The 26,783-nt window shown below is 40.8% G+C and overlaps 1 protein-coding gene across 2 annotated transcripts in view; it reads right to left on the bottom strand.

The window, feature by feature from the left end:
* Positions 1-26,783, bottom strand: part of LOC145497940 (uncharacterized) — a 67,563-nt gene that overhangs the window by 15,245 nt on the left and 25,535 nt on the right. For both annotated transcript variants that reach the window (XM_081477818.1, XM_081477819.1), the window contains one exon: positions 25,848-25,999. In XM_081477818.1, the coding sequence (XP_081333944.1) occupies positions 25,848-25,999 (152 nt within the window). The remainder of the gene's footprint in view (positions 1-25,847; positions 26,000-26,783) is intronic.

The following is a 26,783-nucleotide window of genomic DNA, read 5'->3' as shown; positions in this document are numbered from 1 at the left end:
TATCGAGAGTGACTTTGCAATATGGAGCCTTGACTTAGCCTTTCACAATTTTTCTTTCTTCAAAAAATCTTTCTAGCATAAGAACAGGTTACTAAAAAGAGTATCTTACTTGCTTATTTTCGTGATTCACGAAAACAAAATTTTTATATCCGTGATCCTCAATTTTTTTCCGTTCGTGAACTGTGCCATAGACCCCCTGTATGACCCTCTAAGGTCAGAAGCCTCTCTAAAACCATGTATTTCCTTTCTTTATGAAACATCAAGTAACAAAAGCAACTTGAACATTTTGTTCCAAAATGTAAGATCCTTGCATCTCCATGTTGAAGATGCAGTGTGTGATTATAGTGTACAAGCACGTGTGAATATACTTGTTGAGAGAGCTTTATGTTCAACGGACACTGATGAAGCATATGACATGACTAATTTTTGCCTGTACAGAAATGATTGTGATCCACAGAATACTACTTGAACAACATATGGAACAGCTGTGTACATCAGAAATGATGTAGAGTGCACTATGACCCCTTTAGATGGAACTACAACAATACAGAAATGACTGATGCTATTTGCAGTTTACTTGGTTATAACAATGTACATGTTGTTGGGATCTGTTGGGATATATCACTCAAAAACAAAAGTTGTATTTTCTAAATTAATTAAATCTTTAGAACACTTACATCGGACTATTCTTAGTGAGCCACAGACTCCAGTCATAATTTTATGAGACTTGGAGACTAATGTCAATTTTATGCAAGTCGCCTCTGAATTAAAGCTCCTGTGGAATATATGATCAAGCAAAAAGGTTACACTCAGCTGATAAAACAGTACACAACAGATTGTAAAACTCAGATAGACCACATATACACTAATATTCCACAACACGTAGAGTCATATCAAAGTGACCATAAGCCCATTTTCATTTGCCTAAACATAACCAGCTAGAGCACATTGTTTTCTACTGTTGGTTATTTTGTGGAGATAAGGAATGATTATATCATTTGTTGGCTATAACATTTGTTTTGTTAATTTAGCTTGAGCACTTGTAAGTATTATTGCATATTACGGTTGGTTTGATATTTAATAGCACTGACAACATGTATACCCATGTAATTTACAAATAGACATAAGAACAGTAAAGGTTGTAGAGGAGGAAAATTATGATGTAGCAATTAAAATGGATTGTTTCTTAGTGAAGACAAAGAAAATGGAAAGTGACCTCACTCTTAACCTGAGGGAGATCAATGTGTCCTGTGGTGGGGTAGTGACGGGTCACTACCTGATGTCAACAGGCAAGCCAACAGAGTTGAATCCAAGTTAGTCATATATTATTTTTTGAGGAGGGTGGGGTGTTGGGCAATTATTTGAATTTAATTTAAAGTATGTATTAGAGCGGCAAAGTATATTTTCCCAATGTAAACTAGAAATAATGTTTTGATTTTTTTGTTCTTATACATTATTTTGTAGACTGCTGTTTGCATGAATTACATTGTATCTTGGAATGTTTATGATTGCCACAGCAAATACTCTCAGTGGACTCTTCATGTATTGTCAAGACACTGAAAGCACTGTGGATACAACTCTTCATTATACTGTACCTTATTATTCAAGATACTACGAAAAACAGTATAAACGCACATTTAAGCTTTTACTTGTAGTTTCATACATGCGTGATCCACACACAAATTGTCATGGTATGCACAAGCTCGGCTTGTTTCCAACAACAATGGATGTTACTCTAAATATGTTGCTAAAGACAGCTTCTCGAAATCACTGAGCATGGTGCACATTTCCTCTAAAGAGGGATTTCACAACAATATGGAAGTCACTTCAAAACTTGCAATCATCTGCTTTGTCTCAAAGCAAGAATGACCACAAATGGTACTCTGAATATACATGTCCATCTGTAAGCATGGAGAGTCACTTGGGTGGTCTTCACTTGGCAGAAAAAACACCCAAGAAGTTATTCAAAAACAGTATGTGCTACACAAAATGGAAATCAAAAGGACAGACATAACTGATCATTTAAACTATTTACTGTCATATTGTAGTTAAAATAAATGAATGACCTTTATTTACCCTCAGTCAGTCTATAAAGCATTAAGGCTAGTGGGCTGAGTAAATCAATGTCAGAAACAAAATAATGAAAAAAACAACAACTGTCATGAGGCAAAACTGATGGCTATTTACAAGCTTTACCAAGGAGTTGAACTTGGGTCTGCCTAGACTAGTCAGCCATACTGATTTATTTGAGATAATTTTGTGATGTGGCCCACAATTCAAGAACTGTCACCGGAAATGATGGTCAACTGTCATTTGTAAACAACAGGTAGTATTGCAGTTGGCAGGGACTGCCAATAGCGTGGCCTGTGAGAACACTGGGATAGCCCTAAGGTAATTTACATAGTTATCCATGAAAGCATGGCGATTGTCCATCACAGGTGTTGTAAAAGTTTGCTGTTATCCATTAAAACATTGGAGTAAAAAATACAAGTTTGAAATACATGCAAGTGATGTCAAATTATTTTTCTCTGTTGAGTGTTCACACTCAAAATAATAACATTACAGGAATGACTATTAATCAAGGTTTCTACAGTATCCACCCACATTTGTTGAGGGCAAGACCCAAGCTGTCTAAGGGAACACACGTCACCTATGTAAATGACTGGTTTAACTGCTGTACATTACTGGGCTGTCATTAAGGCCCATAACCCATAACACCTCTTATTGCTGAGCATGCTTGATGGGTCTTAATTTTGTGGCTGCACTTCCTGGTAGTCAACACAATTCACCCACAAACCAACAAGTTTATTAAGGGTGGGAAGATCCAGACAGCAGATGATTCAGCTTAATGACAGCACTGGATTACACTCTGCACTATCTGAGATTGCCTCACTAGTTTTAAAATGATATCTGCATTCTGGATGTTTATTAAGGAACTGAGTTGTTTAGAAGTGCGACAGTGATATATCTGTTAAGAGTCACTCAATTTAGACCAGTCACGAAGTTTGATCCTACCCTGCTAATATAGAAAATAGACATCAATTTGCTTCAAAACTTCTTATTGCCTGCAGATTTCACCTAAAGTGTATGTTTGATAGCCAACATTTTCAACAAAGCCAGTCAAAAACCTTGAAAAACAATGAGGTCAAAACTCCCTGAAATTGTTTACTAGTAACACCATGTAAACCTCTACAGTATCGTAGAGAACAAATCTACATTCCAAGCATGCCTAAGTGTTAACAGGAAGTGATCAAGTGACTGAATTCGCACCCATCACAATACTTTTGAATGCCAATAAATTTGGCATTCAGAAGCAAAAATATTTTTTGAGAGAATTTATTCAAGTTTAATTAAGTAATGTATCATGCTTTACTGAAAGGCCTTGTACATATGTCACACTTCTGCCGTGTTGAATTCAATTCAATTAAGTGCAGCAGATATGCAACTGTGGACTCATACATGTACATCACACTTGTGTTACACTTAATTCAGAATTACAGTGTGTCAACTGAAACCCGCGCCACCAAGAAAATGAAAACCATTCACACGGCAGAACTGAAACAATAGATTCCAACATTTTCAAATCCAGCCAATCAAAATAATGTCCCATTTTCAATTCCAGCCAATCAAATGTTCGGTACAAGACAATGAAATCTCAACTTGTTCATTGTGACGCTTACGCAATTACGGTGTCGCATAATAAATTGCCAAGTTCAAACCGTTAGTAGTTTCACGTGCATGCAGGCTGAAGAAGAATTATATGCCACACTTTCTATGGGGTCATTGGTTGGTTTGGAAAATACCGTAAAAACTCGTGTATAAGCCGCACTCGTATATAAGCCGCACCCCCAACTTTCGAGCTTGATTTTGAAAAAAAGAAAACTCTTTAAAAAGTGCTGAGCAAAAGAAAGTGATTACTTGTACATTGTAAGCTTGGTCAAATCTGATGCTGTGTATTTGCTGCGAGAAATACCTTTTACAAGCTATTCTTCAATGGAATTTCCGATATCCTCCTAAAGAGAGGCTCTTTAGACAAGATGTTGCCTTTATTGCTAAAGGCGAAAGTGGAAAACGATGAAATTCAAACGGAAATCCGAGCAAAACAATCTCTGACTGATCGATGCAAAATGATTGCTTAGTAACCACGCAGTCATTTAAGAGTCTGGACACAAGAGAAATACACTTTGATTGGCTAGCTAAAAACCGATAAGAAGCCTGGGCCGAGACACGTAGATCGATCAAATTGAACGATCGAACGAACGATAAACAACATGGAAAAGTTCCATTTCACATCAGCTGTGCGTGGATACCATGTTTATAAACATGTATGGAAGCCTTCAATTGGTGAAAAATTTGTTGCTCGACGCGAGTTTAACAATCCTATGGATAAACACGCAGTGCAAGTTGTGAAGAACACCGAAACAGTCGGTCATTTGCCCCGTGAGTTCTCACGAATAGCGTGGTATTTTCTTGCACATGGCGGAGAGATCAGTATTGAAGTGATCGGTCGCAGAAGGCATTGTAAGCAGCTTTGTGGAGGAATGGAGATTCCATGCCAGTTAGAGTTTAGCTGCGCAAAGGAAGTACAAATGAATCGCTTGAAAGAACTCCTCGGGAAGAAGATTCAGGTTTAAAACCTGAAGAGACAAACGCTCCTTTGGGAGCCACCAATTCTATCAAAAGCAATGATCAACAACAGCAACAGGTTTCAAAATGTTGAATGTTTATTTACTTGCATTTTTAAGTGCTATATCTGACCCCTAACTAGGCAATTAGCCCCCTCTGAAAGCAATGGTCTCGTATGGTCACAGCATCCGCCATTTTGAGCCCAAAATTTCAGCAAAAAGGTGCGGCTTATACACGAGTTTTTACGGTACATGGAAATAAAAGCTGCGTAAGAGTGTGACTCATCAATGTATATTGCCAAGAGAGTGTGTTGTGCGAATATTGTTGTGGCAGTTTAAAAGAAACCCTTCAAATGCGGGTCTCTGATTATTTTCAATGTAACTGAAAGGAGCTGAAGGCAAACTTCAAGCACAAAAATTGAAAAGTTAACTTGATACAAAAATGAATTCTTTGCTCAAAATATCTTTGATTTTCCATCCAGGGGAAGTTCCTATATGCATCCATCTTTTGTTTTTCCTTGAGTGATTTTACAGGCTGAGGCTTCGAAAGTACAATGCAGAAAAAAAAGTTGTTTGAATTTTCATGAAGATGTTATTTCAATACACTGATAACCCAGAAAGAGAGCTCAAACTCCAAAATGTAGAGCTCCTGAGACAGTGAACGCGATGGTTTTTTCGGGAACTATGTGGTGGACAACCAAAAGGTGTGTAAAAATAGAAAAATGCACAGACAGCAGCCTGAGCAGAATTTACTCTAAAATGTCAAAATCTACTATTCTACGATTTTAAACAACTGTAAAAAAGATATTTTGTGTGGCCGTACATTCACAGCTGGAAAATGATCAATCTAATGAGTCTATCACGCTTGTAAATGTAAAATCTAAAGTAAAGTAACACGATATTATTTTCTAACGCGAAAGTACATGTATGAATGGCTAGAGCTTGACAATTTATTAACAGACACCGTAGTTGTGTAAGCATCACAAAGAACAAGTTTAGATTTCATTGTTTTGTACCGGACATTTGATTGACTGGATTTGAAAATGTTGAAATCTATTGTTTCAGTTCTGCCATCTGATTGGTTTTCATTGTCTGGGTGACCCCGGTTTCAGTAAACACACTGTAATACTGTCGGGTATGTTGGTCAGCGGAAAATGTTTTAAGGTGGCTCCAAAGAGTAATAATTTATGGCATTGCGTGCGCAAGTGTTATGTTTTGAATGCTGTTTTTGCATTCGCTTTCACACCTAGTCCTCTCAAACTTATTACATGTAATAAGCAATGATTAAATAGCGTTTTGCTTTCATCTCTGTTAAAATTTTGGGATTTAGTCTTAAATAATAAATGCCCAAACAAAAGTGTTTTTAACTGTTTTTATGGCTTTATTTGTGACTTTCATGAATTTCCTTCAGTGAAATCTTCCAAAATTTTTACATCACATCGCTTCCAACGGGATACGAATTTTAAACAAGAAAAAAGTAGGGGCTGTAAAGGCAGTTTTTTCGATATTTTCAAATTTATGTCTTTTACCGCTGCAAAAAACTGGTCTTATAGATTTCCATGAAAAACAAGGTCCGACAAAAGTAAAATATTTTCTACCAATCTGCCAAATTTTATGGAATTTCACGAAAGGAAACGCGAGAAAATTCACTGTCAGGTTTGCTTTTTGTGCTCAGGTTGACGTAATAAAATATCGAAAAACACTGACGTTTCCTTTGAGCACGCGCAGATTACTTCCTCAGCGTTCACACGATCGTAAATCTATAGGGAGCCACCTTAAATGTGGAGTATTCAATATGGTGGACTCAGATACTGAGCGATGAAGGACTTTAATTTTGTGAAAAAATTGTCTGTCAATGGAACGAAAAGGAGAAGGCTGACAATGCAGCAGTATGTTTTGCAATATGTTCAGGTTGCATTGGGACGAGAATCGCCAAGTTTCTTCTTTTTCTTTGTGGGACCAAATTTACACATGCTCAATACAATAATAGAATGTACGTATTCAAGCCTGCAAATAATTTTTGTCTATAGGCAGGTCATTTGTCAGGACAAAGACAAGTTTTGACCTGACAAAAAGCCAGTCTGGTCGGACAAAAAAAATTGTTTGTCATTAGAAATTAAAAAGAGACATTTGAGACATTTTGGTATTTCAGTGTTGACTCCGCCAAAATATTGGTTGCAAATTCGAATAGCTTAAAAGTCAACTGAGTGTAAAATCGCTACTAGCACCAGCAAGGGGACCTTTACATTACATCTGGTATTAATTTACCTGTTGAAAATTGAGAAACGTTTATACCCCTAGTCACACAAGCATTTCCAATGTAACAAGTTTCCCACGACATTCTAGGGACTGAACGGGAAAAGGGATGAAACAATCTCCCGCGTGGACCGCTTGTCAGTATAAAACCTCACAATAACATTCAGAGACTTGAAAACTGGCCGAAATGAATTCTTCGACTTTTTCTGAAAGCAAGTTTCCTCTGAAAGCTTTCAGGGTCAGTTAAATAAAAAATTTGTGTAATTATTTAAAATGTGGAATTGGAGGCGGTCATGACTATAAAGCGTGACCAATTTGTACATTCCCGTTTTCCACAAAAACATGTCTGTGGTACGGAAACTATATTTAAACCACACAGGCAGACGTAAAAAAACTATAAAAGGTTAAAAATTAAACTGAGTTTTGATCATATGGACTAGAAAAACATTTGGTTAAGTTTTAGAGGTTTTAAAGTTTTTGAAAGTGATTGCATTCAGATAAACGAAACGTGAGTATTTGGGCTGTGTATTCAATTTCCATAATATCTTTAATTGGGTCAATGTATTACAACTGAAAATTAATTCCACAACACTTGGTGGTAACAAACAACGAGTAATTACATAAGACCTCAGTTCTAAGTAGTTTTTCAGACAAACGTAATTCAGACTAAATGGGGCTTCACGATCTTTCACAATGCCACCGCAACATGCCTAAATTAACACACAGGAATAGTGGCGCTGTTGTGATATGTTTACAATTCGACATAACATTTCAGACGGAGCACTGCACATGATAAAATTCTCCGAATTAGAATAAAGCAAAACCGATAACAATGCTTTTTTGCATAGCATTGTGTGGCAGTATAACAAAATGACTAGTAGTATAGGGGGAAGTCAACAAATAATGTTTTGAATCTAGAGAGCGTTTTTTTGGGTTTTAACCCCCCCAACAACCACCCCCACTTAAAACCCAAAAAGAAGCTCTCTAGAACAAAACATTATTTGTCGACTTTCCCCTATACTACTGATAGAGGTGTTCCACAAATTAGATGGAAGCAACATATGTTATACGGTTAGAACGCCGGTAATGCTTCGAGGAACAAACAACTGCAGGTGGTTGATGCGAAACCGGAAAGAAAACTGCCGAAAGAGGTGCGTCGGTTCCTTCTGCGGGAAGCACAACTACCAAATAAGGAAAGGAATGAGAATGCCAGCCCCATGTCGCGGTTGTGGAGTTAGGGTTTTGTGCGATTACCGTCTATGCATTTCATGCGGTAGGAGCATGCTAAAACACCGGCTTGTCAACAAACGCAGAAAAGCAAAGAGAAAATTTGAACTCGTTTTGCTCGAGCTCAAGTCAACACAATTAGAGAAATGACGACTTGCATTATATAACAAGTTGACAATGTCTTCTGTTAACCAAAACTTTGAAGAAAGACTGGAAGAAGAACTTGCAAAAATCAATCCAGCAACATTGCAGTATTTGGAGCAATTACTTGCAGAAAACGTGCCAGCTGTTAGAAAGGTTGTTCAGAACATGCTGGATGAACCTATTTCCCAAGAAATGGAGAAGCGTTTGAAAAAACCTTTACGTCCAAAAGCTTACCGACCAAGACCCCCTCCCAGGCAAAGAAAAACGAGAAAAAATGTAAGACCTTCTGAGGGAGTACGACCCCTTTCCTGTACAGAACATCCGAACAGTGACAGACTACCAGAATGAGATTCTGGACCTGTTCAATGATGCAACACATGAGGGGGAGGAGAGTAAAGGACGGCGTTACATTTGATGGCGCTTCATCAGAGGTCTGGAAAAAGACCAAACAACAAACTTTATGGAAAAAATTCAAGAAAACGTTGACACAGTGTTTTACATGAGGCATGTTTTCTCGTATCAGCTGCGCAACATTGAAGATGGAATGGTCATTCCGTACTACAAAAACCACGGCTCTCCTTGGATAAACAGACTGGCAGAGGCAGAAGAATGGTTGAGTGAAGAAGAGATGAAATGCCTGGACTATGACAAAATCGAAAGACCATCAACAAAGTGGGAGTTCGTAAGCTTTTTTAACGTTGACCTGAAAGTTGTGCTTGACCGTCCGCCGTTGTTGGGTACAGGCCCGTTACCAGACTGGCTGCGCAACCTTGCACATAGCCGGTCGATAGTGGCGTTGGATACTTATCAAGATAACTTGTGTCTATGGCGTTGCATCGCTGTGCACCAAAGTGCTCTCCCCCACCGAAGTACAAAAGCAGTCCGCAGTCTCGCCAAGAGTTTCTACAAACTCAAAGCCGTACCATCAGACTACCCAAAAACGTCTCTAGATAAATTGGACAAGGTTGAAGGCCATCTACATCAGGGCGCCGTTTTCTCGTCTTGGCTCGGAATCCGAGTTTATGAGCCTGAGCGCAGAGAAGATGGAGAAGTGGTATGACATCACAGATGAAGCCCGCCGGCCAAGCTGACAAACATCCTGACAATCGGAATTTACAAAGGGCACGCCTTCGTCATAAAAGACATCGCAAAGCTGGCAAAAATACATGAATGTGGGCATTGCCGTCAGAGATTCACACAAGCAGGCAATCTCCAACAGCATTTCCAAACCTGCAGTGAAGGAAAAACGGTAATCGATTGCCCTGGTGAAAGGGTCAAAGCCCCGCAGACAGCTTTTGAGAAAGCTTTCTATCCAAAGGACAACGCTTCCAAAGAATCGCTTCTGTGGCTTGAGCGAGAAGCCAAGCGGCAGAAAATCCAGATCCACCACGCAATGTGCGGGCATGGTGGCGAGCGTTGGATTGAGCGCGTGCCTGTCGACAGGTACAACCACGCAACGAAGACTGTATTTCAATACCATGGCTGCCACTGGCACGGGTGTCGAAAATGTTACCCGCAAGATCGTGACAAAATCATTCACTGCAACAACCAAACGCAAGAAGATATGTACCAAGCAACAATGAAACACACAAGATTTCTGCGGGAGGCCGGCTACCAAGTTATCGAGGCCTGGGCATGCGCAGTTGGGAAAATCTACGCTGATCCACCGCGGGCCGAAAAAAAAAGCTACCCGCACGTGATCTTGTACGATTTCAAGGCATATGGCGATAATAATCATTGGAAGGAAGCGACGTCCGTTCTCACGATAGAAAACGCGCACGTGCCAATTTCGGTGAGCGTTGGCGACACCCTTGAAAGAGAGCCCACCCACATCTGTGAAAGAGACCCCGCAGAGTTGGTCTGCAAGTTTATGGAAGAGCTGGAGAGATGCAGAAAAAACATCCGGGCTCAGGTACGAGCGGAGTTTGTGCCAGAAGATGCGCACCTGCTGCCAAAAGCGCAGCGACAAAAAATCGATGAATGGTGCAACCAGGTTCCTGTCATCAGGTTCAACTCAGGAAGTTATGATCTGAATCTGATCAAAAACCACTTTGCTGGCCGCCTTGCTGAAACATCACCCAAAGTCAGAGTGGCAAAAAACGGGAACAAAACCATGTTCTTGCTCACCTGGGGATTCCATTTCCTCGATATCATCAATTACCTTGGGCCGGTGATGAGCTACGAGAAATGGGTGAAAGCCTACGAATGCAAGACAGTGAAATCATGGTTTCCATACGAATGGTTTGACACCCCTGAAAAGCTTGATTACCCTGGGCTCCCAAAATACAAGTGGTATTCGAAGCTGAAGGGTGAATACGTTCTCACGCGGGATGAATGGGAGGGGTGTCAGCGATTGTTCAAAGAAAAGGGCATGCGTACCTTCTCAGACTGGCTGCATTACTACAACAATCTCGATGTGGCTCCCAGCCTTGAGGCTCTGGAAAAGATGAGAAACTTCTACACCGAGAAGGGAATCGAGATTCTGAAAGACGCTGTCAGCATCCCAGGCGTGAGTTTACATTACTTGCTCCGGGGAGTGGTTGAGCGTGGCGCGGAGCTTTACAGCCCGGGCAAAGAAGCGTATGAGATGCTGAAAGAAGCTGTTGTCGGGGGCCCGAGCCTGGTTTTCACAAGGTACAGCGAAGTTGATGTTACAGAGATAAAGTCTCATCGAATATCAGAGCCGCGTCTTTGCAAAAATATCCTTGGTTATGACGCCAATGCCCTCTATCTTTTGACCATGCTCAGAGAAATGCCTTGCAGGAAGGAAAGGGTCGTGCACTACAGCGGTGAGTTCCAAGCGGAGGCGGCTCATGCACTAACACACAGGCTCAAAGAAGGAAGCTGGTTTGGATTTGCCGAAGTCGACATCGAGATTCCAGAGCGCTTGCGTCCAAAGTTTGAGATGTGTCCTTTCTTTTACAACAAAAAGGTTCCTGCCGAAGCTGTGCTGAAACATATGGCCGATTACTTAGCTTGAACTGGTAGGAAGCACGGAGACGGAAAAAAACTTGTGGGGGCGCTGTCTGCAGAACGGATGCTAGTATACGCCCCTCTGCTGCTGTGGTACGTGAACCAGGGGGCGGTAGTCATGAAGGTTTACAGAACAATCGACTACTAACTGGCCAAGATCTTTCCCTGGTTCGTGGAGCAGGTGACGGAGGCGTGCCGGACAGGAGACGTGGATAAAAGCAAGGCGCTTCTCGCTGAAGTGTTCAAACTGCTGGGAAACAGCACGTACAGGAAGCTCATTGAAGCTTTGGAGAGGCAACCAAACGTGATTTACACCAAAGATGAGAAGGTAGTCGACAGAGCCTTGCGAAGCGCGTATTACTCTGATCTTAACGAGATCGGACAGGCGTATAAGTTGGAAAGTCGGAAGCCTCGGATCACAATCAGATGGCCGTTTCAAGTTGGAATCGCTGTCTGTCAGCTGGCAAAGATGCGGATGAGTGGGAACATCGAATTTAGGCTGAGGAATTCGCCTCGGCACGGGCAGAAATATCTGCCAGAGCGCTTGCTTGATCAGCCACTTTTTTGCGACTTCTTCAGGTACCTTGGCGGCTTTGGCTAATTTTTTGATCGCGGCGACACCTTTCCAGTAGCCCCTGGGGCCGTAGTATATCTTTGCGAGTGTGGCGTCCATAGCATTACTATAAGGATGTGTGAAAAAGTTTAAAGGAACCGGAAGGCTGCGTAACCCAGAGCGAGTGCCCCGGCGCCCACGAACATGAGTTCACCATTTTTCTGCTGCTTGCTTGGCTGATAGAAATCTGAGAACTTGGGCTTTTTGGGGGGTATCATCTGTTCGTCAGGATGCACCTGGTTGTAGAGTTTAAAGGCATAGTCAGTGTTGGTGAAGTTCTGCTTGGCCTCTGCCTTTATTTGCGCGTTGGTTGCAATCCAGTTGAGAAGATGGGTGGGGTCGTGCGTGTATTTGGCGTAAGCCACTTGGTACGCCTCGAGAGCTTTGTCATGGCGCTTTTTTTCTTCAAGTGCAGCTTTGTTGCCCCCTCAGAGCGCCCTTGCCAGATAATTGCCTCCGATAAAAGCTGTGGCGTTCAACACAGCCCCGCCAACCATAATCGCGATGCTCGCCATGGTGCTATGTTGCAGAGTCTTTTCTTCAAAACATTAATTTCAGACGCTGTTTGAGGTTCTTCTTGTCTTCAGCAGGTTTGCAAGTTGGTCGCAATCCATTCGAGAAGTTTTTTTGGTTCGATCTTGTGCTTTTCTTTGGCATTTAGATACGCCTCGACGAATTCATCGTGGTACTTTTTTAAAGACTCCACATTTTTTATACGTCCTTTTGTCACAACCCTGTCAAAAACTTCTTTTTTGCGGTTGAGAATTACTTCATCGGAAACCTCTAGAAACTCCTTGACTGCTTCGTCGTAGCTCTTTTCTTTTTCTCTAGCGGCTCTCAAAACAGCCTCATGAACATTGATGATTGTAGTAATCGCCATGGTGTTATATAACAGAGTCTTTTTTTCAAATCATTAATTTCAGACAGTGGTGGGAAGGATTTTTTGGTCCTCGAGGTACTGTTTGAGCACAATGCTACCCGCCATGACGGCGGTGAACTTCACGTAATTCATCGCACTCCTGCTGGGATCGGAAGTAAAATTCTCTTTTACAACCTTTTTTGCGGCCCAGCCAATGCCAGCTGCTAAGCCAGTGATGGTAGCGGCTTCCATGATGGTCTTAACAAGCTTGTTGTCGGACATGGTACATTAGATATTAGGAAAATAACAAAAGTTTAAAACAAAATTAATCTGTCTTTCCCGCGGCTTCTTCTTCTTTTATTCTTCTTTTATTCTTCTTATTTCTTCCTCTTTTTCTTCTTCTATTCTTCTTATTGCTTCCTCTTTTTCTTCCTCTTTTTCTTCTTCTATTCTTCTTATTTCTTCCTCTGTTTCTTTTATTCTTCTTTCTGCGGCCGTGTCAAACAATGTTCTATTTGTAACATTGAGCATTGTTTTAAAAACCTTTATGTTAAAGTCGAACCATATTATCACAAGGCCCCCAAGTGCGGCTGAAGAGATGAGAATCTGCAAAACGTTAGGTTTTGGCATCGTGATATACTTTAAACTGTTGGAACTATGCCACCTGCTGGACCACTCGGCCACTCGGGCTCGGTTTGAAGTAGGTTCATAACTTCTGCTAATGCAGCCTCTTCTTCAGCCATTGTTCAAGGCTATATATTCAACTTTCATTTTTTTATTCAAAATAACTTTACCCCGTAGGGGTGGTGAAGCGAGAACACGAGAGAACTTTCGCTCTTTCAGCTTTGAAACCAGTGTAATCATCAAAAATGGCTTTCATGGTCTTGGCCGAGGGGGTGTAAAAGAGAACGATCGCCCCCACGTTCTCCCGGAAGGAAGCTGTTATGCCTGTCATCTTCTGAGTCAGTACCCAAACGCTGATGCCCATATGTCGAGCAGAAAAGGCGACATTCACCAGCCCGCTTGTATGCCCTTTCACATCTTTGGAGGCTGTGCAGTCATCGAGGATTAGGAGCGTGTTGGTGTCCTTGAAAAGCCTTCTTACGAGCTTCAACCATTTTTCCAAGTCGTGCTGCTCGCATACTATCACGTTCATTCTTGGAACATTTTCACCAATTCTGTGGTAGGTCTTGTTGTGCGCGAATGTCGGGCAGATGAGCACGATGTAGTCGAACTTGAAGCGGAAAGGGCCGTAGATCTGGTCCACCACAAACCTTGATTTGCCTGAATTTGTCGGCCCCACAATGAGAGCATTGAAGGGTATCTTGCTTGGGTCCATGTAATATTTAAAACTGTAAAGATTCAAGCTGTCTGTCCATAATGTTGAACTGGGAGTCGGAGATTTCATGTCGCCTGAGCCTTCGGCTTTCCGCTCAATTTCCAGCTGGACCCCGTCTGTACTGTTCACAATGCGCTTGCCACTGCCGTGCATCGACTGATCTGCCATGGAGCACATGTCAATCACAAGCCCGAACTTATCATCAGTGTAAAACTTTGTCATATTCATGTGGTCGGTTTTATTCTTCTCTTTAACAAAGAAGCGGTGGGCCTCTTCCCACATGTCCTTGCCTTCGATGCCGTCGTTGAAAAGCATGTTGGGCGAGCCGTTGACCGTGACGCTGAGTTTCGTCAGATCCGGGAAGATGAATTTTTCTGAATCTCTGTCGCCCGCAGTATACGGCTCTACAAACACGAGGAGGAGGGCTTTTAGTGACCTTCTTTGGGTGTTGACTTTGATGTTGATCCTCGTGTCAGTGCCTTTTTTGAAAGACACCTCTTTGTCATGCATCACGTGGTCGTAAGTGAACTCTTTACCGCTGGAGTAAACGCTGTGTGCCTCGTCTGCCAGAGTTTTGCTGCAGATAAAATCATACTCGAGCTGGATGTTGGTCAGCTTGTATTTCAGCTGGGTTGTGTTGGAGCCTCTTACCACATGTATAGCTTCAGCAAGTTTTACATCGAACGTGAGGTCGTTGTAAAAGGCCTGGGGGTAGAAAACACCATGGTTGGTTAAAATCTGATGGTCTAGCCTGATCCGGTACTTGCTTCCGTATACCTCGTTCAGCTTGTTTTCAGCATTGATGCCCGAGATTTTCTTGTCTCCAGCGCCTGAGCGGATCTTGCATAGATCCTTGCTCTGAATCCCTTTGAGAATCATGCCGTCTCGCTTTTCCTGCGAAAGGAAAAGGTCTGCGAAAGTTTTGTAGATGTCATATCCAACCGTGTCTTGCAGGATAGTGCCTGCAAACTTCATGACCAGCCTGTCAACGAGCTCCCGCGTGATGTTCTGAACAAGGAAGTTGTTGGCATGCCCTCCAGAAATGTCGATGTCAAAGCAAAGTGCTAGCAAGCCCGGCACCAGAACCTCGTTCTCATTCAGCTTGGGCACGGAAACATACAGCTTATCACCGGGGTTGGCTTCAGAGCGGATAAAGGTGATTCGCTTGACCGCACGCTCGGCCTGCATTGTGTGTAATGTCTTCGTTGTACATTGGGCGAAGGTTCTCTGGCACTGACATTTCGTATAATAAACCGGGGATTATTTTCTAATTTAAAAATAACAGAATTGAAATATATTATTGTTATGGCGACAGGCGGTGGCAAATTTGGTTACGAAGACGCGGACCTTGACAATCGGGTTGACCACGATGATGACAATGATGAGGAACAAGAGGCTGAGAGAACCCAACCTTTTCAGCCAAGCGTGGCATTCACTCCCTACCAACCTGGCACCCCCTACCATGTGGGTGAACAAATGGAAATGCATACAATGCAGCACGAGCAGTCAGGCCTGCCCAAAACTTCTTATCAGGAAGAAACCCCTTTGCTTGAAAGAACACCTTCAATCAGTGATCTTCAAAAAGAAAGTTATTTGTGGCAAAAACTCAAAAAAGCTGTAGACACGATAAAAGGCAAATTCCCAAAAGCAAACTTTGAAAAAATCACAATTAGAAGAGGCACTGGAAAAAATGAGGGAAAAATTATTGCTGAGGGGCCTAAAAAGGGTGAGTACAAGATTCTAAAAGATGATGGGTCAGGCTTAATGAAAAGTTTTTTAGACAGCTTCAAAGATAAACTTGGGCTGAGGGCTGAAGAAATTATAGCCGAAGAACGAAATACAATCAGAGAACAATGCCAAAGACTGATAGAAGCTGAAAACCAACTACAACAGGCGGAAACACTCTCTTCGCAAAGAGAAGAAGAAAGAAAGAAGTGGAAGTTCTGAGACATAAAATCGAGCAAACTGATGCTCAGAGTGATGCCATTCAAGATAATCAAGGTTCGAATATTGAAAGTGAAGCAGAGCTGCGTAGGCTGAAAGAACTGAAAAAGAACTATCAAACCGATCTTGAAAACAAGAAAAAAGAATTGGACTTGCTTACAAAAAAAGCAAGAAATAGAGAAAAAGAACAAGCCAAGGTTGACAGACTCAGGGCCAGCCTCGCAGCAAAAGAAAGTGAAACAAACACCATGGAAGAAAGGTTAAACCAAACAAAACCGTTGGACAACCTGAAAGAGCAGGAAAGCGAGCTGCAGCGCCAAAACAAGGAAGACCAGGCAATCATCCAAGATGAGAATGCCTCGCCCTATGACAAAGAAGCCGCAGAAGGCAGAGTGGCAGAAAGAAACGAGGAGATCGCGCATTTGCAAACTCAGATTGTGGAAAGGGAAAGGGGGCGGCCTCTCTTGGAAAGGGTCAAAGAGATCTTCAAAAAAAATTGTGTGACATTGACCGCTGTTCTTCTTGCTGCCGGGGTCACAATCGGATCTGTCATCGGAGCCCTCACCAGAGGTTTGAAAGCCACCGGCAAGGCTTTGGGGAAAGACCTAAAAGATATTGGCGCGAAACTTGCTTCTATTCTGCCCGGGCTGATTGGGTCAATTGTGAGCTTTCTATTCAAAGCCGCCGGCCAAGTCGTCGGGTTTCTGGCCAAGCACACCTGGCTGCTCATTCTTGCCGCAGTGGCATTTTTGTTCAAAAAATATTTTAAGAAGCAGCGGTAGCTTACTGCCAAGCCATGAACAGCAAAGCCGATAATCCTACTACACCAACAATTACCGCTGTTTTGTTTATTTCGTGTTGCGGTGTTTTATCTGGAGCCTTGGGCTCTATTTTTTGCGCCGTTGGTTGTGCTTGCTGAGTTTCGGTCAAAGCTGATTTCCTTGATTTGGCTGTTGCGCTTTGTGTATCGGGTTGGAAGGATGGCTGTTGGGAGGGTTAATTTTTGACAGGGCGCCTGCCATGAGTTTCAGCGCAGCTTTTTTCGTCTCCAGGTTTACCTCGTTGTTGACCCCCAGTTTCATCCCGGAGACCGCCTGTTTCAGCTTGTTATTGTAACCAATTGTGCTTTCGGTGTTGATTATCATTTGCGTGGGCATAAGCCAGGCCATGGGGGCTACAGCAAGATTGAGCCTGACCTTCACTTGATCCACCGAGAGCTGGTACCTTTGCATGCTCTTGACCAGGTCGGGCTGTCTGATTGCGTCTTCCATCAGCACCAGGAACTCACTTTGGGCTTCTTTCGCCCGGCCACCAGAACCGAGAATGCTACTGCGGATGTTCACCTGCACACCCAGGATGCAGTAAACGAAAGCCTCGATTGACTGGTTGATTCTCGACAAGCCCACCTGCATCAAACCTGATGCTGTGTTTGGCACGAACCAGTCCGCTTGAGCATAAGCAGAAGCACCTGGCTCGATGTAATAAATCAGGTTTCCTTGATTAGCTTTCCCTCCTTCATCGCTGAATTTGTTAAATCCTCCCGGGTATAGAGTGCCAGTTTTCATCACGCCCTGCGCATAAATGTAAACGCCTCCAAGACCATGGTTTGCCCCGTGTGTGAAGCGAAAATCACTCAAGGGGTCTATGCCGAACTCGTCGCATAGCCTTTTGTACGAAGCAATGTCATGATTATTCATTTGACTGAATGTCGGGTCTCCGGGCAAAGCGCTCATGCTCTGAATACCTCCTAGCTGGTACAAAATGCGCCTGACCGTGAAATACACGTGGAAGATATAAAAAGCTCTTATCTGCGGAGAGAGATTTATTCCGTTGGCAAAGATTTTGCAAGAAACTCCACACCCTTGTGTCACAGAAAACCGCAAAGTTGAGCTGTTGTGGCCAATATTTCATGTCAGGCCCTCCTGACCAGTGTTTTGATTCAGTTCCAGAAGTATGCCTGAGTTTGGTTTTTTGGAATATTTCTCTGAATTTTGTCGTGAAATATTGGTCAGGCGTGACGTAGATTTTGATTTCAGCGTTGAATATTTTCCTCAAGCTTGGCACTTTTCCACCGAAAGGTTCCGCAGGGATAGGCAAAGAAACTTTTGAACCAAGTGCCGACAATTGATAAGGAAAACCTCCGCCGTCTCCCAAACCGAGCGCCTGTTTCATTTCCACGCTCCAATACCGCCTGTCTGAACCGAACACGCTTTGTAACGAGCCTTCGCTTTCTTTGAAAAACACCTCTGCAGTTGCGTTGTTTTTCTCGTCGATGCTTTCTTGTGAAACGAACCGGCTTTTGACGCTTTTGAAAAGTAATTAAAAAATTTGTCCACGCCTTTTTCTTCGCAGCATCAGCTTTTTTCACAAACTCAGGATCTTTCCACAAATTCGCCATCTTATTTGGACACAATTTTTGTTTGTTAAATATAAAATGGTTGTTCTCACTATTGCCATGCAAAAGAACAGCGAGACTATCTATTTTGAAGACCTGATACCGAGAGTACATTTCATGAAACTCATTTCTCGTAGTTTATTCAACAGCTGGGACACTTTGAAAAAAGAAGGTTCAGCCACCTTGGGAGATAAAGACAAAGATAGAGCTTTATCAGTTAGTAAATTACTCCCAGGGCATTATAGTTTAGAAAGATTGGCAAAAGAAATAGATGGTCTGTTCGCCAAATATCAATATAAAGAGTTGCAAACAGCAATAAACCAACCTGTTGGCCAGCTTGTAATCAGAAATTTTGGGGCTGGGGAAAAACCTATTGAACTTGATCGCGATTTAGCCAATTTGCTTGGTATTGGGAGAAAGTTGCTGCCTATAACCTTCGTAAAATGGCTTACATCTCCAACGACATATTTTATTCATTGTGATTTGATCGACACAGAACGGAATCTGTTCAATAGCAAAAGGTCAGATGTCCTAGCACTGTTTGATGTGAAAGGGAAGCCTTTTGAAAAGGTAAGCTACCAGGGTTCTCCGCAACAGGTTTTGCGAGACTGCTCTACAGACGAGTTTATAAATAGCATCACTATTAGTGTCAAAGATGAAAATGGCGAACTCTTTGATTTCAAGGGCTTCCTGCTTCTTTTTGAATTAGTTAAATTAAATTTCTTTATATACGCAATGTCTTCAGCAAATTTGTTACCTCCAAGCGCGCCGCCTGCCGAGAATGAAAGAAGAATCTATCCAAGCCTTCCTGAAACGACAAATGCCAAGAATTTCCGGCTAACTGAAATAAGTAAAATTGAAAAAGAAATATCTGCCGAGGTTAAGCATTACAGGCTTGTGTTGAAGAAATATAAAAAAGCCCGGAAAGCGATTCACTATTCCGTGGTTGGCCTTGGCGCTATCACGGCAGCTCTGTCTTCTGGGGCTGTTGCAACATCACTCACTGGTGTTGGAATTGTTATTGGCCCGCCTGTTGCCGCGATAGCAGCTTTATCTGGCGCAGTTTCCACTGGCCTATCCGTTGTCAACAAGAAGCTTGAACGAAAAGTTAATAAGCACTCGAGAATCCATTCTCTGGCTGTTGCAAAACATGACTCGATAAATAGCTCTGTCTCACAAGCTCTGAATGATAATTGTGTTTCTGACACGGAGTTTCAACTGATCACACGTGAAATGCAGAAATATAGCCAACTTAAAGAGACTTTACGTTCAAACTTTGCGCAAAAACAAACAAATCCACTCCAGCCAGATATTGAAAAAATAAGAAACCAGACTCGGCAAGAATTTATAAAACAACCTGCGGAGTCCAGCACAAATTTGAACTAAATTTTGAGCAAAAAAACACAAAACTATCACTTAGTCTTATTAAAAACAGATAATTATGTTACACCGTGTTACCTTCACACGTAGAGGGTCCGCAGTCAAGTGCGAAATAGGGAAAATCCCTTGATCAGCTGTTTCTTTTTACCGCTCTAGTGAAATCTCTTTGTTCTACCGCCTTTCGTGCCCAATTTTTCCTCAAAAAAAGGTGAATAGTGTTATTTTTATTGACCAGGCCGAGAAGAAATGCCGTATTCTAACAAACTGTGGACAAAAAATAGAAATCTGACAGTAAAATTCCTCTTGGGTTCAACATTCCTGATGGTTTCAACTGAAGCCAAGAGGAATGCAACCAGCTTTAACTGAAGCCATCAGGAATTCGCAATGGGAAGCTGTAGTCTGAAGGCCTTAAACAACAGGAAGCGCGTCATGAAAGCAATCAACAACTCCGCGTGTAATATCCCGCATGTGTCTCAGCCACTCAGGCGTGAAATACTCATTCACAAGAAACGCAATCAAGTGAACACTGACAATCATGTTTTTATAATAATATGAAAACTAAGCCGTGAATTTTTAAATGTTAATTCGAACGGAGGTTAATATCGTCGCCGCTCAGTAAAATTTCTTAAAGATTTCGGTGTAGGCGTTCTCGTCATGTATGGGGTAACCGAGATAGTGTTTTACTCCATTTTTATAACACGCGTAACAGAGTCTTTTTAGGAGACAGGAGTCGCATTTATGGCAAAACATGACCTTTACAATTCTTGATCGTTTTTAACAGAAGGGCGCCTCTTCAATCTCGTCATGCACCTCATCCCAGCCCATTGCCTTTCTTTCTCTCATTTTTATTGCGACATACTCGTTGTAAATTATCTCACGAAGCTGTGGAGTGAGGTTTTGAATGGCCTTGGAAAGTTGACAGTTTTCTTTCCGGCCACGCATCAACCACGCACACTTGTTTGTTCCTCCAAACATTGCCGGTGTTCGGGCGGTATAACAGCGGGGTCGCTTCTATTTAATTTGCGGAACACCTCTATCAGTAGTATAGAGGGAAGTCGACAAATAATGTTTTGTTCTAGAGAGCTTCTTTTCGGGTTTTAAGTGGGGGTGGTTGTTGGGGGGCTTAAAACTCGAAAAAACGCTCTCTAGATTCAAAACGTTATTTGTCGACTTCCCTCTATACTACTTAACTTGTTCCATATTTGGCCACAAATTTCCAGTTAAAATATTTTTCATTTTAGCAGAAATGCCCGGTCAGAGTGTCTGACCAGGCTAAGCTTTTACCTGTCAAAACCTCAAATTTACCGGACAATTGTCCGATGACCGACTGTTATTTGCAGGCTTTTGTATTAGATTCAACACATGCTCGTGCCCAGAGTCTCTGTTTGGCGAAACGGAGGGCTCTGGTAGCAGTTAATATAAGATACCTGTAAATCACGGTCATCCGGTAGCCTATGCATAATTTTTGCCAACACATCTGCTCATAGTAAATGTTTTGAACCCAGGAGTATCAGTAGCTCGTAAAGTGTGATCGTCCAGATGAAGGTAGTTCTGAAAAGAACTGTTGTTGGTGACTGACATCAAAAAAAAAAAAAAACATAGGCACACAAGGCGTGCAAGAGTTATTTTTTTGTGAAGTCTCAGAGATAGGAGCATTCACGGAGCTGTTTACAATAATGATTTGGTTAATTTGACAAGGTTTTTTGGTTGCGATGTACAACAAGAAAGAAACTGGGAATTTATGATATACATACGCTGTTACATCGGTAATGGTAAGATAGCTAAAATTAAACAAACAATAGAACAAACAAACTACAGTAATCTGACATGTCTCCAGATTAATGTAGATACCATCTTATTTTTTTTCTTTGATTCATTCTTTGATAAAACCCACACTGTGATTGGTGTGACACGTGCACATGCATAACTCCCTCACTCACCAATCACATAGTCCTTCCAACCCCCAAGGGGAATTTTTGCTCAAAAATACTCAGGTTAAGAGACCTTTTCGCATTTTATACGAGACGTAAGTTTACCCTTTTTACACAACACAACACAACAACACTACTTAACTGAAAATAGAAAGAAAGAGAAAAACCTCTCTGACATGTTGAAAGCCTGATTTAATTATATTGCACTTTAACTTGGTGCCACACAGTCTTCAAAGAACATTTAAACAGTTTTCATACTTTTTACCTTTAAAAATATCTGACTGAAAAGAATGTCATAAAATGTCCACCAAATAAAAATGAACTGCTACTGCAGAGACGTAAAAACCCTCCAGAAATGAAAGCTTTTTTTTGTTAAATATCCTGGTAACAAAAGCCAATAACTTGTCAGTTCTAATTGAATTTACCCCCATATAAAAAACAAAAGTGTTCAGTTACCATTTGTAGCTAAAGATAGCAAACATCTCGTGGAAACAAGTGGTGACGATTCATCAGCTCTAATTGAATTTACTCCCTTGTGAAAAACAAGAGCGTCAAATTACCCTTTGTAACTAAAAAATAAAAATATCTCGTTATATTTGCATGCAACAAGAACAAAACAATCTTACCTGCACTTACTATTGTAAATGTTAGAACTGTTTCAAATCTAAATAGTCTCATCTCCTCTAAAAGATGTCCTAAGAACTAGAAGCGACGATTCGTGACCTCTAATTGAATTTACTCCTTGTGAAAAACAAAAGTATCAAGTTACCTTTGTAACTAAAAATAAAAATGTCTTGTTGCATTTGCATACTACTAACTCACGAACTGTTTCAAACCTCAAGGCTCATCTCGTTCGCAACTAAAATCTTCAGCCTAACCCACAGAAAATGTTGAAGTAAGCCCAATATATGAATACTTCCTCCTCTTTCAGAGAAGAATAAATATGGCCGTTCTAATCTGTGTTGGGATCAAATCTTCTCACATACTATTTACCTTTACAACAAGAAATTTGATTGGCTGTTTATAGTGGATCCAATCTGATTGGTGTGACATACATACATCTCTCACTCACTCACTCATCCATTGACCCGTCCATAACATACCCGACACGCCGACTAAGAGGCATTTTTTTACAAAGAAATAACTCAAAAAACAAAAACCGACCAATTTGACTAACAATAGACGGATCAAAACCAACCAATGACTGATGACAAACTTTACATGAGTCTTTCAGCCAATACCATCATGGCTAAACTGACCAATAATGTTCAACGGAGCAGACTTACAACATCATCCACTGACAAACACTATTCACTTGACTCTGAAGATGACTTCTGCTAAGGTTGCTGAAACGTCAGTTGCCAACAACAGTTTTTTTACAAACTACCCTCACCCTGACGATCACACTATACGAACTATATCTGCTCATGCTCAGTAATTGATCCCAAGAGAGGGGGAGAGGTAGAGAGTGTATTCCTCTGTGTTGACAGATTGGACTATGAAGAGGCATTGACAGAGGTTTTCATTTCACTGAAGTTTGGTGATTTAGAGTTAAAATGAGAACAGAAAGCCGCCTTGAATGCCATCACTTCAAAAATGATTACAAGCTTGTCTGAATATTTTACCAACAGGCTTCGTTGTGCCTTTTGTGGTGGACGAGTTTGTTGAAATTGCATTACTGAGGACTTGTCTTAAAAGAGAGGACTATAAGCTGTGCTGATCGATGAGACGAAAATTTTACAGTGATAAGAACCACTTATTTCCTGGTTATTTACACACACATAGGTTTGTAAAGAGTAGCAGAATAAAAACTTGTTGAACTAAGAGAAGTTTTATGGTAGTGGAGTTTTGCTCATCTTTCCTTGCAAGGAATGTAATGAAGGTGCTCACTTTGATACGATCCTTCATGCCCTCCTTATTTCGAAAATTTCAAGTAACCCCATTCAAACTTGTGCTATTGGCCTCTTGCAACAGTTGACCATGTGACCGATAATTTCTAAACTTACTGCTACAGCTACATGTATATATGAATTTCACAACTGGAAAGAGCATGTTTGATTCAAACATGCTCTTTCCAATTGTGAAATTCATATATACATGTTAAATAGCCAGAACACCAATTTTCAGACCAATGCCAAGTAATGTCAAGATTTAATGATGATTTGAATACTGGAAAAATAAAAAGGTTTTGTGACAAGCGGCTGTGACAAGCGTTGTCCTTTGTTCAACTTCTGACGTCATCAACTTTGAACAAAATTGGCATTATCTATTCTGAAGTTCTGCAGCAAGTTTATAAAGCTGATTGATAATGAAATGATCAAATTTGATTTGAGTTGATGCTTTTTGGACCATTTTGTGTTCAGCAGTTGTTCAATAAGTATAATAATAGCAGCCATGTGAGATGTACTATTTCCAAAACGAGAGCGAGTGTTTCATCGGGGTATCCAAACACCGAGAAACAAATGCAAGCACCAGGCCGTAGGCCAAGTGTTTTTATTGTTTCGAGGTGTTTGGATACCCCGATGAAACATGAAGCACGAGTTTTGGAAATAACTTCTCATGACCACTCTTAAAGAAATAAAAAAAAAAGACTTCCAATTAGAATTGTTTTACCGGCGTAATTAATTTGCATTTATGGTGCGATTTAATTTATTCTGAGATGTGAAAGTTGCTGGGGTTGCCAGCATTTACAAGTTGACGTTCAGTCAGGATGTATATCGCAAGAAAGTCATTCGAGAGGTGTGGAGGATGAGAAGAAAAGTGTTGATAATGCAGTACCGAAATCAACAGCTTATAAAGCCAAGTGGTCATGTAAGGTTTTCGAGGAATGGAAACCGCATTGATTAGTGAAGTCCTGTACTTTGGAACCCAGCGGTCTTTTTACCACGAAAGACTTTGAAGAAAGAGTGCATGCAGTCGCAACTACTGGCTGTCAAAGTTCGTTCAAGAAGTAAACAATTCTTCTGGGGAACGTTATCCTTCCCGTTAGTTGTACTCGATTATTTGCTGACTGAAGCGCCACCTTTCTGATGTAAATGGAAGTGCTGCATTGAACCCTTTGGACATGTCCGACCAAAGGTAAGTTACATTTTTTGGGGATAAAATTTGGTTCGCATAAACTACTTGTGCGCATTGTTTTTAATACTACTTTTTTCTTTCGCTTTCTTAGGTTTGTGACATTTCGGCATGTTTTGGATGCAGAAATGAAAGAAGCAACACGAATGGGTGTGACTTTGAAAACAAAAGGAGACACATTGTAAAAGCTTACTTCTGAGTAATAAATATTCATTAATTTTGTGCTAGTTGTCATTGTGCATATTTTAGTGGTATATACCACTCTCACTGGAGAGTGGTATGATGTTTTTCATTGGGTATCCAAACACATGCACGTGATGTGGTATACATCTTGTGGTTGGTAGTTGACCTTATGAATTATTAATGAGTTTGAGAAGAACATAAGCACAATTTGCGTTTAATGCAAGTATACTAGCAACTTACAACAGAACATTAAATACTACTCATTTGGACTCAGGGGTAATTCATTTTAGGGTAGTCCATTGGAGTAATCCATGGACTGGGGGTCAGTGTTTTGTCCATCACTGTTTTTGTTAGAATGTTACTGAAACTAGAGTCCCTACAATTTTTTTCCCAACGGTCATCCAAAAAGGTGGGAAGTAACCTTAATTTTGACACCTGTAAACAAAGTCTTCTGGTGTCAATAATACTTTGCACTTAAATTTATGACAACTTGTCTTTGTTGATATCAGCAGTCTAAAAATATATATTACCTTATTCAGTCTGGTGATAAGTGTGAAACTCGAGTAACTGTCAACTTGTCTCTACCTTTATTACATGACTGAGAAAATTACTTCATTGTGATTGGCTGAGAGCAGGCCAATTTATCATCAATTCTTAAATTGGATTGTAGTAGAAATTCATGCACATTTGGAGCATGTTTGGCTCAAAATAATATGGCTCAAGAGCAGCCATAATCCAGAATGGTAGTTAAAAGGCTTGTTGGAATCCAGTATCCAGTATTATCCACTCGTCATGTTTGACGATAAACAACTGTTGTGTCAAGATGAATAAAACAAAACTTTATTTTAATACCTTAATTTTACTACTATACCTAAAACTAACCAAACAGTAAAGTGTAGTTACCTTGATCTCCATTTTGTTCCTGGTTTTCATTAGAATACAAATTATAAATATCATGCACAATGCTTTTGAAAACTTCCTTTTGCTCTGCCCTAAGTTTCTCCAATCCCAAGTACTCCAGAAATTGCTGCCTTACAGATTTTACTGTCAGCCTCCTGAAAATAAAGAGCATTATGTGAGTGGTCATTTAACTGCACACAATGCTACATGTGCCACACATAATAATACTAAAATTGTACCCAGGAACTAAATTGTACTGTGCTGTGCTGGGAAAAATTTCCATACTTATTATGCCTGAAGAATATTCAATTATGCATGCAAACTATAGTCTTTGAATACAATGGCCAAATCCCTGAGGTATTGAATATATACATTGAAAATGATACCACTTTCAATCTTTGGAACTATTCGGAGGCCTTAGAGTCAACTTTGGAAATCTTTTAAAAAAAACAAAAACCTCAGGGAATATCAATCTTTGACATGCACAATGAAAACATTAGGAGTACCATACCAACTAATGGATACTGCTAGTAAGTAAAATTTAGGATAAATTCATTGTTCTCATTCAGTCAGAAGCAACTGGTTTTTTAGCTCGGAAAATAATAATTATTTATATTTTCCAAGATGTACTGGTGGGACGATTTCACTCCATCACTACTTCACTGGGTCACTTAAGTAAGTAAGTAAGTAAGTAAGTACCCTTTATTTAAACACGATAAGTAATTAAGCTTGCAGCTTGTGGGGTCGTGTATAAATAAACAATAAAGAATAATTACAAAATAAGAATTTTAAAAAAAAATTTACAATGTAAGATGTAATCTAGTTTACATAAAAATTTGTAGCTAATAATAATTACCTAATTGTTAACATTATGTGACTAATAAATGTATACCAATGGGCAGTCGAGTCACCTTCTGCAGTATATATTTGCAAAGCTAA

The sequence above is a fragment of the Orbicella franksi genome, chromosome 9 (genome assembly GCF_964199315.1).
Source record: "Orbicella franksi chromosome 9, jaOrbFran1.1, whole genome shotgun sequence".
NCBI classification, from domain to species: domain Eukaryota; kingdom Metazoa; phylum Cnidaria; class Anthozoa; order Scleractinia; family Merulinidae; genus Orbicella; species Orbicella franksi.
This window is presented reverse-complemented; position numbering and strand designations above follow the sequence as displayed.